Below are 13,177 nucleotides of genomic sequence, written 5' to 3' on the forward strand. Positions count from 1 at the left end.
ACTGAAAAAAAAAATCCAAAACACGGACAATTCCATGTGACATTTTTTTGTCTTTATATAATTGATAGTGTTCTCCACCAATACTGATTAAGAGCAGGGAGCCATAAACAGACAAGTTATACCGTCTGATGTTAAATATCTGGTCTCCAGCAAAGCACAGGAGCAAAAGTGTTACTTCACTGTGAGACCACACACACACACACTCACGTGCACACGCACACACACAGACACACACAGACACACACAAACACACACACACACACACACACACACACACACACACACACACACACACACACACACACACACACACACACACACACACACACACACACACACACACACACACAGAGTCCTTTAACTAGGCCGAGGTTTTAGCCTCTGCTTCAAGCAAGCGTCCACCCTGTGGATGCTGCTGTTCTTGCTCTGACCCTGACCTCCCAGTGGAGGGGGTGGGGGTGGGCTGGACTGGAGGTGGTGTTGGTGGGGGGGTTTGGACAAGAGCTGCATTTCTCCTTCAGGGATCGATACAGTATCACAAAACAAACAACAGTTGTGTCTGATGCTTGAACCGACAACAGCTAAACCCTGAGGAACCTGCTCTCCTCTCAGAGCCTCTGCTGAGCATCACACTCAGGGCTGAAACCTTAGACTGGACACAGGAGATACAGGGTTTCAAAGACTATTACTTTAAGGATGAACACACACACACTCCCTTATAAGGTGTGAGTTTTATTCTAAGATATGAGAGAACTATGGACAGCTTGTTAGCCACCTTCAAAAAGGAACTTCATGTATATTTCTCCTCTTACTTTTTGCTGTTTCTGGTCTCAGTCCAAGTGTACTCACAAGATTGCCTCATTTCTCTGTGTCTACTCCTCTTTCTCTACCTTTCAACTTGGTTGCCCTCATCTCTTTTTCTCTCTCCTCTCCTCAGTTTCTCCTATTTTATCTTTCTCTTGTGTTGCCCCAATCCTCACCCTCCTGTTCACTTAACATCTTTCTTTTTCTCCCGCTTTACAGCAAGTTTTAGGAGTTCTTCAGTATTCTTTATTTTTCATTGTTAAGAGTTGACCAGTTTTAGTTATGAGAAATATTGTGAGGACAGACTTGATTTATAGTCGCTGAAAAAGATCGGATGAAAGAAAGCACTGAGGCAGGCTTTGCTGCGTTTTGTGGAGATCTTGATGTCGTGCGGCTGTCTGACAGTGAGCTTGTTTTAGCGACCTCCTGTTCCCTCCTCTCCAGGAAGTTTTCATCTGCTCCTCTGTGGGAGCTTTTCTCAGGTGAACTTTTAGCTGTTTCCCACAAATGTCACCATCGCTCTTCATCATGGCTCATTTATTTTTGTCTACTATGGGTTTGTAGTTAAAGTATTCCCATACAGGACTGTGCCGCTTTCTCCCTCAACTTCAGCCGTTTTCAAAAAATCTCATCTGCTATCAAGCTACTTCCTCCTCTTTCTGGCTTTACTGCAGCCAGCATCCGCTGTGTTGCACTGCTGCCACCCTCTGGAAATGGTCTGTTAGGCGGTCATCTTCATCTAGATCCTTTTTAATCAGGCCAGAGTCTCTCAACAGCTCAAATGAAACAGCAGCCCCAGTGCAAATGGAGGGACAAAACTGAAATGAAGCTAATTTTACCTTGAATGTAGTTTTAGTTTGTGTTGCATTGTTCATTATAGTTTACATTTTTTTAAACTATGGTATTTTTTTTAGATTTCTATTACCAAAATTATGTTATATTTTTCACTGCTCGCTTTAGTCCTAATGTTAATTTTCATTAACTAAAATAGTCCTGCTTTACAGCTCCCATTTCAGTTTGTTTTTCATGTTAAGAATGAAAAGTTGGGCAATAAAAGACAAAAGACAGGCAAAAGAGGGAGAAAAGTACCGGAGTGCAGAAGCAGACTGCTCAGGGGTGCAGCTATGTAACCACATTCATCAAAAAAGAGGAGGAAAAAAAAACTTGTGTCGAACATCAAATGAAACCTGAGGGGCGGGGAGGATGGGTGCTGCAGACGAGGAGGAGAGACAGAAAGATGAAGGAGCACGCTTGTTTAAAGGATTTCGCCCTTGTGTCTCATCTGACATCTTAATTCCTGAAACTGTCATATAAATACAACATTTGCTTCCTCACTGTTTTTGCATTCCGTAAAAGCTTATGGTGCCTGTGGTCATTCCCATGCAAGATTCAAATATGCATAAGCTCAGAAATAAATGGTAAATGATCCATATAGTAGTACACTGTGCGTGCTGAATGCAAAGACAGAGCAGGTGGCTAGCCTGCTCGCTGCTAACTGTGTCTCTTCTTGTTTCTAAACCTCTTATTGGCAAGCACACATAAAATAAATCCTGGCACTTTTTCACCAAATGGTCGGACATTCTGGCAAAAGTAACTTTTAACACTAACATTATGCAGTGTGCCAAATATAATATCATAACCATGATTATGGAAATGAATTCTTCTTGAGTCAATCTTTTTGCTAAGTGAAAGTTGCGAAAACACTGTGAAACACGAAAAAACACCCGACACAACAGAAGAAAGAAGTATTTATTTTCATTTACCATGTCCATTTTGATAATTGGTCCTCCTTTTCTCCTCTGAAGTCATCTTGGCCTTAAAGTACCACTGACACCTGGAAAACACATTGTGTGATGGACAAAGTTAAAGATTTCCCTAGAACATACTATAATTTTACTTTTTCCATGCAACGTCAGTGGAACAACTGACTACTTCTGCGCATGCAGAGGGACCTTTGGAAGCCTGGAATTAAATGTTTGTTTTTCCTGTGAATTGAAGTGTATTAATAGAAGAACCTCAACCAAAATGTTATATAGGCTGTTAGGGATCAGTGTTTCCCAGTCCTGGTCCTGGGGGCCCACTGTCCTGCATGTCTTAGATGTTTCCCTGCTTCAACACATCTGATTGAAAATGAATGGGTCGGAAACATTTCAAACATGCAGGGCAGTGGGACTGCAGGACCAGGATTGGGAAAACACTGCTACAGATAATTTAATAGTAATAGTATTCACATTAAACACATTTGGAAATCCAACGATCTTGTTGTAGAAACAAAATCTCATACTGGTGATAGTTCAAATCATCTAATAAACTAATTTTCTGCAGAAAGACGCTCATCGTGCAAACTCCTAAGTATACTGAATAAAGCAAGAATATACTTTTGTTTAATTTCAACTTTTTATTTGTAGCACGAAGAATGTGTGATTTCTTCTTTCAAAAGTTACATAGTCTTTCTTAAATTACATAGGAACCTCTTGGCGAACCGCAAACCTTATTTGCATAATTTGGTATAAACAGTTAATTACTGATTACCCTCATAACTTCTACAGATCCTGTTCAACTGTTTTCTGTACTGTTCATGTGTAAAAGTGGACACATTAAGAGGGGAAGGTGGTCCACTGAAACTGCTCCAGGTCCAGATGTGTATGCTAAACTATTGCTTTTACCAGTTATACTGTAAAAACAATGTGATGTCTTTTGTAACCAAAATAATTGTTGACACGACAATAATACGGGTCATAAAGTTCTGTGCGTGAGGTTTCTACAGCAAAGGCAGGTTAAATACAGTCCCTGCTGTGCGTTGTTGTCTTGTCTCGTGTTTCTCTCACACTTCTACACCACAGACAGACACCTGCACAAACCCAGCAGATGGAATGTGGCATTTTAATAACCGCACACTAAAAATGCTAATTTGAGGAAATATTAGCACATGATGTTTAATATTGAAAAGTTTAGATGGGTCATGTATAGGAGGTTCCTGAGAGATGATGTGAGGAAAAATACAGCAAAAAAGAACCAGACATTGTGTGGACTGGTAGAAAGAGAAAGAGGCCCAGTAACATCTCAGAGAAACTAATTAGTCTATGATATTTTCATAGAAACACAGATCAGTATAAACAGTTCATGAAAGCTTCAAAATTTCTGGTAAAAAATCCTACACTTAACATTATCAAACACCAAAGAACTGACACAAAACTATAACATCAAAAATGGAATGCATAAAAACAAACAATATTGCAAGGAATCATTGGAATTTATCATTTAAAGAAAGACACTGGCAGGCAGTACGAGTCTGGCCTTGGTTTATAGACTGAGCAGTGAAGATGAAGGTGGTGTGATTCTGGGATGTGTGCAGAAACATACACATAAACATAAGAGATTAAGGATTCTTGAGAAAATTAAAGAAATTAAACTTAAAGGAAAAATCAAATGGTTTTCTTTCAACAAATGACTTAGGACCGTCAGTACACTTGTATCCACTAATGCAAAAACTCCCTCACCCTCCTGAGTGCGTGCGTGTGTGTGTGTTTGTGTGAGAGTTTATCTGGGCACAGAGAGACTGACAGACAGCCAACTTTTGATAAAAAAAAACTGCTGCCAAGAAAGTCTGAAAAGCTGAGAGATTAGATGACAGCATCTGCACAAAGACCACAGAAGAATTCATCTAAATAGATGCTTGGATGTTATTCCAAAATAAAAAGTGAAGAAAACACAAAGTACCCGGTCAGAATCCCACACAGAGCCAGAATTCCGTATATGGCAAAGCACAGCTTACAGACAGACTGCTAAAATACCAACAAGTTGTCATACTCAGGGACAAAATTGGTCGTGTAATGACCCATATGAGCTTTTCTGATCTGCCATCACTGAGGTTAAGGTTTGGTTAACTTCAGGCAACTACGGGTGTTTTCACACAGATGCTTTTATGTCCTGTTAAATTGAACTCTGTTTTGCTTTCTCACTTGGTGCATTTCGTTTTGGCACGCATGAACACAACAGTAATCGGGTGCAGACTAAAACAGCTGCACTAAGATTTGAAGAGGTGGTCTCTGTCAGGTCCCAAATAAACTGGAACATGGTGGGAAAGTAATCCTGCACAACTACCAGGTGTAGGAGGTGGCTCCAGTAGCAAGGTGTGGTTTGCACTCTGGGATACTGCAGAGCATGCTAACTGTTGATAGGTGGTAGCAGCAGGTCAGAGAATGAACTGAGGTCCATGTTAACTTCTAAAGCAGTGTTTCTCTCACAGAAATATGCACTAATCCAGAAAACAGAACTTTCCTCCAGTATTCACCGTCTTGCTCCCGTAGACCGTATAAAAGAAGTGGACATGGCTTCCAGGAGGTGCCTTAAACCTGCATCCTTTCTAATGGCCAGCAGGGGCGACTCTGCTGGTCACGAGATTGTACTATGAGAAAATGACCCTACATCTCACTTGATTAATACCTCAGCAAACACTTTCATAATGAGGTTATGATCTCAGTCGCCAGTTTCAAGTCTTCTTCAACACATCATGATGCTCATTTAGTAAATTATGGTCCCATTTAGAGTAAAACAGACCATAAAGCAGGCTATGCTTTAGGACGGGACTACCATGTGACTAACTAATCAGAGGCAGTGTTTGTGGAATGAACATCACTTCTAGCTCGAAAAAAACAACAACCATGAAACTAGGATGCCAACAGCAATAACACCAAACTCAAGGCTTGGAAATGATGGCCCACAAGCCAATGGGTGATGTCACAGTGGCCACATCCACTTCTTTTACACAGTCTTTGCTTGTTCCCACCCCTGACACATTTGACCAAGAGGCGGAGTGAGCATTCTCACGAGGTTTGTGGTCGTAACAACAGTCACACCTCTTGGTCCATTATCTGCCCACTAGTTAAAAAAAACAAAAAAAAAAACACAGAAATTGCAGTCATTAAAGCAACTATTAAAATTAATTCCAGTGGTCTGTTCTTTTCTCAGTTTTGCCTCAAAAAATAACATTTTCATGTTGTTATGAGCATGAAGGCAATTTGATAAAGGTCACCCCACTACTGAAAAACAAAACACAAGACTGGAACCTACTAATACTTTCAAACTGATCTGCAGGTTTTTCACAGTAACATAAGGACTAACTCTGAGCTACAATTTAATCAATTTAATTGGAAAAAGTTTTCAATTGTGCTGCCACGCAAAATACAAAGGGAGCGAACCCTGTGAGGCTAATAGCGGAGGGAGACTGTATTTTCTCTAATTTGGGGAAACTCACCAGTAAAGTCAAACACCTGGTCTGTTGTTCACGTAATAGCTTTTGCTGACTGTTAGTTGTTAGTAATAGCCCCATTCATGAAATATCTGGTACTTATATCGGTGCGCGGCTGGAGAAGAGCGGTGAGATGGAAACTAATGACACGAAGGAAGGAAGGTGCTCTGAGTTCTCTCACAGGCTGTATCGCTGATGAATTTTCAAAATTTATTTTGCAGTAGGGGGCTTAATTAATGACCATGTGCATAAGGGAAGCCCCCTTCTCCCACCAGTGGATCCCCTGACAGGTTTTCATCATTTATTAGACAGATTTTCATCAGTCTCACAGCACCCATGGATACCTTAAAGGGACAAAACTCCTGGTGCCGGAGGTATAAATGACGCATATGCACAAAAACCATACACACACCTTTTCCCACACTTGAACTAGTATTTATAAAAGACAAGTGTGGGATGAGAATGTGCGTATCACATACTTCAGCACACGCATAGTTTTAACTACTGTGGCGAGTGAAATGGTAAGAACATGAAATATAAGGTGAGAGGCACAAAACATTGTTTAACTTGTTTGCCAGTTTAACGATTTGTGTTATTATTTTGCTGTCTACATTGCAGCTAGTAAAAATGTCAAAGTCAAAGGCACATTTATAACCTCATTTGTCTGTTTCAATGTGAGCTCTATAAATTAATGGCTGATTATCCTTCCATTGATTAACAATGATGACTGAGATACCACCTCGATGATGGTTAGCAAGTACATGTGAAGAATTGGTGGTATGGCTGCTATAAATTGCCACAGTCGTGCGTCATAGTCGCACGTAATGACAGCTGTTAGAGAACAACGCTGATCGGTAAACTTGCATCAATAAGCAAATGGATGTTTGAGGGTGTTTCTGTGTCCATTTATGGCAAATTATGGGAGTGGAAATGAGACTTGTTTATGTGCGCCTCAGTGGTTTAGATTCACAAAATAGAACCGTGTCTGTCCAGAGTTTTATGCATCTGGGACCAGGTGTGACTTAATTCTCATTTTCTCACATCCATGTTTTTGGCACTGATGAACGCTGACAATTTTTGGAGGGTTAATATTTTTGCCCTTCACTGGTAAACAAACAAAAACAACTTCCCAAAAATTACACACAAACTATTTAAAAGTGGCCCATTCACAGTTTTGTGGTATATGAAACTTTTCTGTGCATACAACATGTTGTGATAAATGTATACACTGCTCTAAAGACATGTTTTTAATATCTTTGCATATTCAACCTTGTGCTTCTGTTCAGGTGATTTAGCAGTGCTGGACATGCCAACTGAAAAGTGTTTAATTCGTTGGTGTTTATTCAAATGAGAGACGGGGATGTAAAATTACATTCATGAAGTGAACTGCATGTCTAAAAGAAACTTTAAGGGAGTGGCAGCGAGTAGAAGAGCAGAGCCCAGAGGCTTGACCCAAACCCCCAACAGAGATGGAGCAGAGGCAGAAACAGAGATCTCTCATCGTCACACTGTCACTTCAGAGGAGAGTTCTCTCTTCACTGTCAGTCCACCCCCCCCCTTCCCGGGCCCTGGGCCTCCACACCCCTGTGGTCCAGATGAAAGATGCTATCTCCTTCCTGAAGATGAGGCTGGAGGAGCACAGGGAGAGAGGTCTGCATCCTGGCCGCTGTCCTACAGGATATGACGGTGTTGACATATTTTGCTGCAAAGTTTGGGTTTGGTTTAAGGCTAAAATATAAACATTACTAACATCAAATGTTCCTCTGAAGTATTGCTTTGAATATTAAAACTAAATGATAAATGGATTACTGTGCAAATTCATAAGTTTGCCTTGCTTCAACATACCACTCTGCAGTACAACCATTCCTCCGACAGCAAACCGCCTGATACAACAAAAGGCAACAGAGGTGAATCTTTAATATGCAAAATGCTTACATCAATTCAAAAAAGAAAAAAGTTATTATATATAGTCTATACAGCAAAAACAAAGTGGTACACTTACTTAAAAAAATTGGTGTAAGAAAAAAATGGTGTAATGTCACTAATGCAAGATCATTATAATTCCCAATAAACTCTGGTGTTTTTAGACAGATACACATTTTCTCACCATTTTGGAATAGTTCACTTTCATGTTTACTTGGGAGGAACAAAACTGAGGCCATGTTTTCCTCAGTGCACTCACTGTCCCACCACCAAACTCTGATCACAATCTGGACAACACAAAGTCAGCGAATGATAACGCTGCATGCTCACACAAACCAAGAAGCACCTTGATATAAAGAATTCATGTAGATACACAATATATCTCAGTCACTGTCCAAAGCTCATGACCTCAGATGAGGGTTGGAAAGTAGATCGAAACCACAACAGTCTCTTCACCACTACAGTCTAAAAACAGCATCCACATTACTGCTGATGCTGCACCCATCCATTTGTCTATCTCTTGCTCTGTTTTACACTCACTTGTAAACAAGACCCTGAGATACTTGAACTTCCTTGCTTTGGGCAGCAACTCACTCCCAACTATGAGGAAGCGATGCACGTTTTTTGAGGCAGAGGATCATGGTCTCAGACTTGGAGATGCTGACTCTCATCCATACCGCTCCTCACTCAGCTGCAGACCGCCCCAGTGCGTGCTGGAGGTCACGGTCTGAAGGAGCCGGCATCATCTGCCAAAAGCAGAGACATAATTCTGAGGTTCCCAAACTGGACGCTCTCCTCACCTTGGCAGCATTTGGAGATCCTGCCCATGAATATCACAAACAGAATCAGTAACAAGGGACAGCCTTTATGGTCCAACACCCACTGAAAATGTGTTTGACTTTGTGCTGAGAGTACGGACACATACGGACGGTTTGATTCACACCCAGGTTAATTTGAAGCGAGATTTCTGATTATTTTAAAGAGTACATTTCCTCATCTCAAATGTGATGTGTGGCAAGGGTGCTGCCTCAGTAACTGTTCTAATCAACAAAAACAACCCCCAACAAACAGAGAGCGCTGTACGGCCAAATAAAGTAGCTAAATGATTCGATAATGCAGGCTGGGATGGAATATGTTGCTCACAATGTCCACACTGTATTAGCGGAGAAAGTGTGTGTAAGTGTTTGCTTGTATGTGAGTGCGTGTGGGTTCATGTGATCACATGTGAGCCTCCTCCTCTTTGAAGACTTAACATAATCCGGGTTGCCAGATTAGAGCAGGTGTCAGAGGGCTACGAGCTGCAGGTTGCCAGATTGGGCTTCAGCTAAGTGAAGTCTGTGGGATCCTGGACACTGATGGACAGAGCAGATAACATGGCGGGTAACACTGGCAGAGAGGACAAGAAGGGGATTAGGAAGGCTACTGTTGACCTCTGCTGATGGGGTCAAGCTGTTCATTAAAGAAATGGTGGCATGTGCCTTTATCAGTCTTTTCCAGTCCTATCCTCTGATCCCCTTTATCCGCCTATCCCTCTCTCTCGCAGGCTTTAATGTTGAAAAGAGGCCGCACACAGACACAGACGCACACAAAGACAATTATTACACACAAAGACCTTGGCTTCTTCCACTGCTCTCTGGCCTAATGAGTGTTGTTACAGTACATATTCACAAGCACTTAGCACACCCACACATGTCAGTAAAACAACCTTGCCTAGAGCTCTAATCATAGCATCACTATCATTCAAATCACTCCTCTCTTGCCCCGACATCCCTCTCAGTCACCTCAGCATTGCACATCTCCCTGACGCAGAAGCTACGGAGGCCACAAAGAAGAGCGGTTAAAGAAAATATGAAGGGAATGATAAAAGAGCAGCAGAAACTATTCAAGAATAAAGAGCACACATACATCAAGACTCTTCAGCTGGGCTCCATCTGTGACAGCTTTAGCTTTCGTACAAGTTTTCACTCTTCAAATTTAGCATAAGCAGATGCAAACATAGATGTAAACTTGGAAAGCTTTTAGGGTGGTAAGACGCCTCGTACGGCAGCTCCTCCTATATCCTCGCATGCGTAGTGAAACCTCACATCTATGAGCTGTAAGACTGAGAGCTCTCATCACTCTCAGGCAGCTCAAGTACATTTGGAGCTTGTTTGAAACTGAAGGACAGTGAAAGTCCCTCCTACACAGGGCAGACGGATCAGATATGACTGATCGTGATGAAGTCGAAAAACACTCCAACTACTGCTGTGACTGCTTTTAGCCGGATCCAGGTAAAAAAGGAACTTGTGCTAAAACGCAAAAAGCAGAAAGGTCTCTTGTACCTGGTGAGTTTTTAATAAATAAACTGAGAACACAGACCCACCTACACACATATCCCATCACAAAAATAAGAAAAATACTGTGAATCCCTGCAAGAAATCTACGACTTTCAGCTTTTTTCTTTTTTTTTCAAAAAAAGGTGCTAGACAAAAAATTCCTTTGACATCATGCCAACAATAAAGGACTTTATCGTGAGACACCTTGTCTGATATATGAACTGACCTCATGTCTGTGAAGTTTGCTGCTCACTTGTGAAAATTCTCTGGCATCCAGCACAGTTCAATGCTGACATGAATATGCAAGTGATTTAAGCTGCAGTTTCTGTAACGGGCACAACATCCCAGCCCCAGAAAAACCAGGGACATTTACTGTGAGCTCAAAAGGTGCGTCACAATATTGCAGTTGTCTGAGATTGTTAAGTTCATAAAAACATATATAGTGATGCTTTAGACATAATTTACATAATAAGTGAACAAAAGGTAAACGAAACGCCAGAAAACAACGTAAGATACGATAACTAACTACATTACTGCCCCCTGAGTATCTGTGTGGTTGGTTTTCAATCACTGAGCGTGAACTTTCACTTCAGGGCTTTCTGGTAGAAAAGACTCCAGGAAACCAGGTGAGGAAGATTAAAGTCAGACATAGTCACATGATAAAGTGATGTCATGATGGGTGAATGGTTCTTAAGATGAATTTAAGAGTTGTTGCACAAAACTGATGAAAGGAGATCAAGGTCGATCAAGAATGATCTGTGCACCCACACAGTCCTGAGAGAAGATAAAATCAGCCAAATCAGTGAAAACATCTATGTGGATGTACCATAGTTGTAGGGGTTTGCAAGCAGACACCTGTGTAATGAAATGGAACACATTTGTATGAAGGCGCAACAAACACATTTGAAATGATTACATTTAGTGTGGACACATTTTTGGAGTCGATCTGTCAGGATTCAGTGTTTCTCTTGCTGTCAGGATAGAAGCCTCTGCAACAGGATTTAGACCATCACGGGACATTAGAGTGAAACTGCACTGACAGCCCACGGTTGTCCTCAGACAGTACAAGCAAAGCACACAGAAAACTAAAGTAGCGACATACTGAATGACACTGCCTTTGCTTAAACCGAAGGGGTCTTACCTTCCAGTGATCAGGAGGAAGAGGGTGAGGATGACGAGGAGGGTAAAGCCACCGACCGCTGCTGTGACGATGACCAACACCTGGCCTTGGTCAGAAGCAATGTCTGATGCTGAAGGTGGTGGAGAATGGAGGATGGTTAGGAACAAGGGACAAGATGCAGGGTTGAGCGGAGAAGAGACGGAATATAAGGCAAAGCAGAAGAAGGAGCGGAGGATGGTGGGAAGAGGCGGAGGAGAAAAAACGATATGGAATGGGGTAAGGGAAAAGTGTGAGAAGTCGAATTCAAAGTGCAGACAAGGATGATGAAGGCAGTGAGGAAAGAAAAGAGAGAAATTAAAAGGGAGGCAGGACAAAGTGAGACAAATATTCATTCCATATTATCTTAAATATTCCTCTCTATCATTGCACCATACATACGCCGTGTAAGCTCTCTTGATAGGCAGATATTACGGAGCGATGTTTGATCAACTCTTTGTAATGCAAAAAACCCTCTGTCAGCTTTCGTACTGGAATGATTCATATGCCTGCTGCTGTTTAATTAATATTATTCATTCATGAAATTGTGATTTAGTCCATGATCATTTGGTTAAATTGGTCCTATTTGATATTCATGATTTTCCCTTTTCTGTGTCTTGTCACAAGGCTAACGAATCCAAGATAATTGAAAGATGATTGCTATTACCAAACTTATTTCTATAATATTTCACGCTTAATGAATATGAATTGGAGATCAGGGTGCGTAGTCTCTAGCCCAATGAAAGAGGCTTGTGTGGGTTTATACAGTATTTGGGTGTGTGGTTGTTGAGTCAAGAGCATGTATGTGTGTGTAGAGTGTCAAGACCGTGTGTGTCTTTGGCAGGATAAAAGTAATTACAGACCACTCAAAGGGAGGGAGAGTGAAAGTGGCGGAGGCCAGATCACACAAGACAATTCTCCCTGCAGTCGGATTCACACATTCTTCTCATCCCTAACTAAGCAGATGTGTTGGACTGATGCTGCTGTAACGAGGCGTGTGCATGTGTGGAGACAGGGAGAGAATGGCGGCAGAGGACAGGATGAAGAATGCAAGGTGAGGGATGAGGAAATGGATGACAGAGGAGAGATAAAGACAAACAGGAGAGGAAAAAGAGGCGGAAGTGACAGGCAAATACACAGACGGATGGAAAAGCGAGACGAAACAATGACTGACAGGCGGACAGACAGACTGACAGGGAGAGAGAGAGCGACAGGAGCCAAATCTGCTTTCTCTTTCAGATAAAAGGCCAGGCAGTACAAAGGCTTGGCCAAGCACTGTCTGATCTACAGATAAAGCAAAGCTCTGCAGCTTTGGAAGGGAGAGGGCCACTGTGAAGCCAAATCACCCCATAACAAATACCTGACCCAACATAAAAGGGCAGCTGGACCTTTGTATTTTATGAGTAGACTTGAAATAGAGCTACCACTCAGACACACAAAAAAACAATGAAATGCATTGAACATCAAGGCCATATTGTCAGATTCCTCTGTTGATTGTATTCAATTGTGTTATTGCCACTGCAACTGATATCCTGATCTTCAAGGGATAACTCTGGTGATTTTAAGTGTAGGCCCTATTTTTTATATATATCAGGTTTGAAATGACTGGTAAGTACAAAAACATTTGGAATTGGTCCAATAGCTAGCCTCTGCCAGCAGCTGAGAACAGGCAGCGAATAAACTCTCATGGCTGCAATGTAATCCTTTGGGGCAATTGTGCAAGATCAA

General features: G+C 41.6%; 1 protein-coding gene across 1 annotated transcript in view; it reads right to left on the reverse strand.

Moving 5' to 3' along the window:
• Positions 1 to 13,177, reverse strand: part of LOC139208718 (ephrin type-A receptor 6-like) — a 150,374-nt gene that overhangs the window by 14,253 nt on the left and 122,944 nt on the right. The window contains exons 8-9 of the mRNA XM_070838448.1: positions 11,435 to 11,543; positions 2,568 to 2,638 (exon numbers count right to left, since the gene is read on the reverse strand). Coding sequence (XP_070694549.1) covers positions 2,568 to 2,638; positions 11,435 to 11,543 — 180 coding nt within the window. The remainder of the gene's footprint in view (positions 1 to 2,567; positions 2,639 to 11,434; positions 11,544 to 13,177) is intronic.

This window comes from Pempheris klunzingeri, chromosome 10, assembly GCF_042242105.1.
Source record: "Pempheris klunzingeri isolate RE-2024b chromosome 10, fPemKlu1.hap1, whole genome shotgun sequence".
Lineage (NCBI taxonomy): Eukaryota > Metazoa > Chordata > Actinopteri > Acropomatiformes > Pempheridae > Pempheris > Pempheris klunzingeri.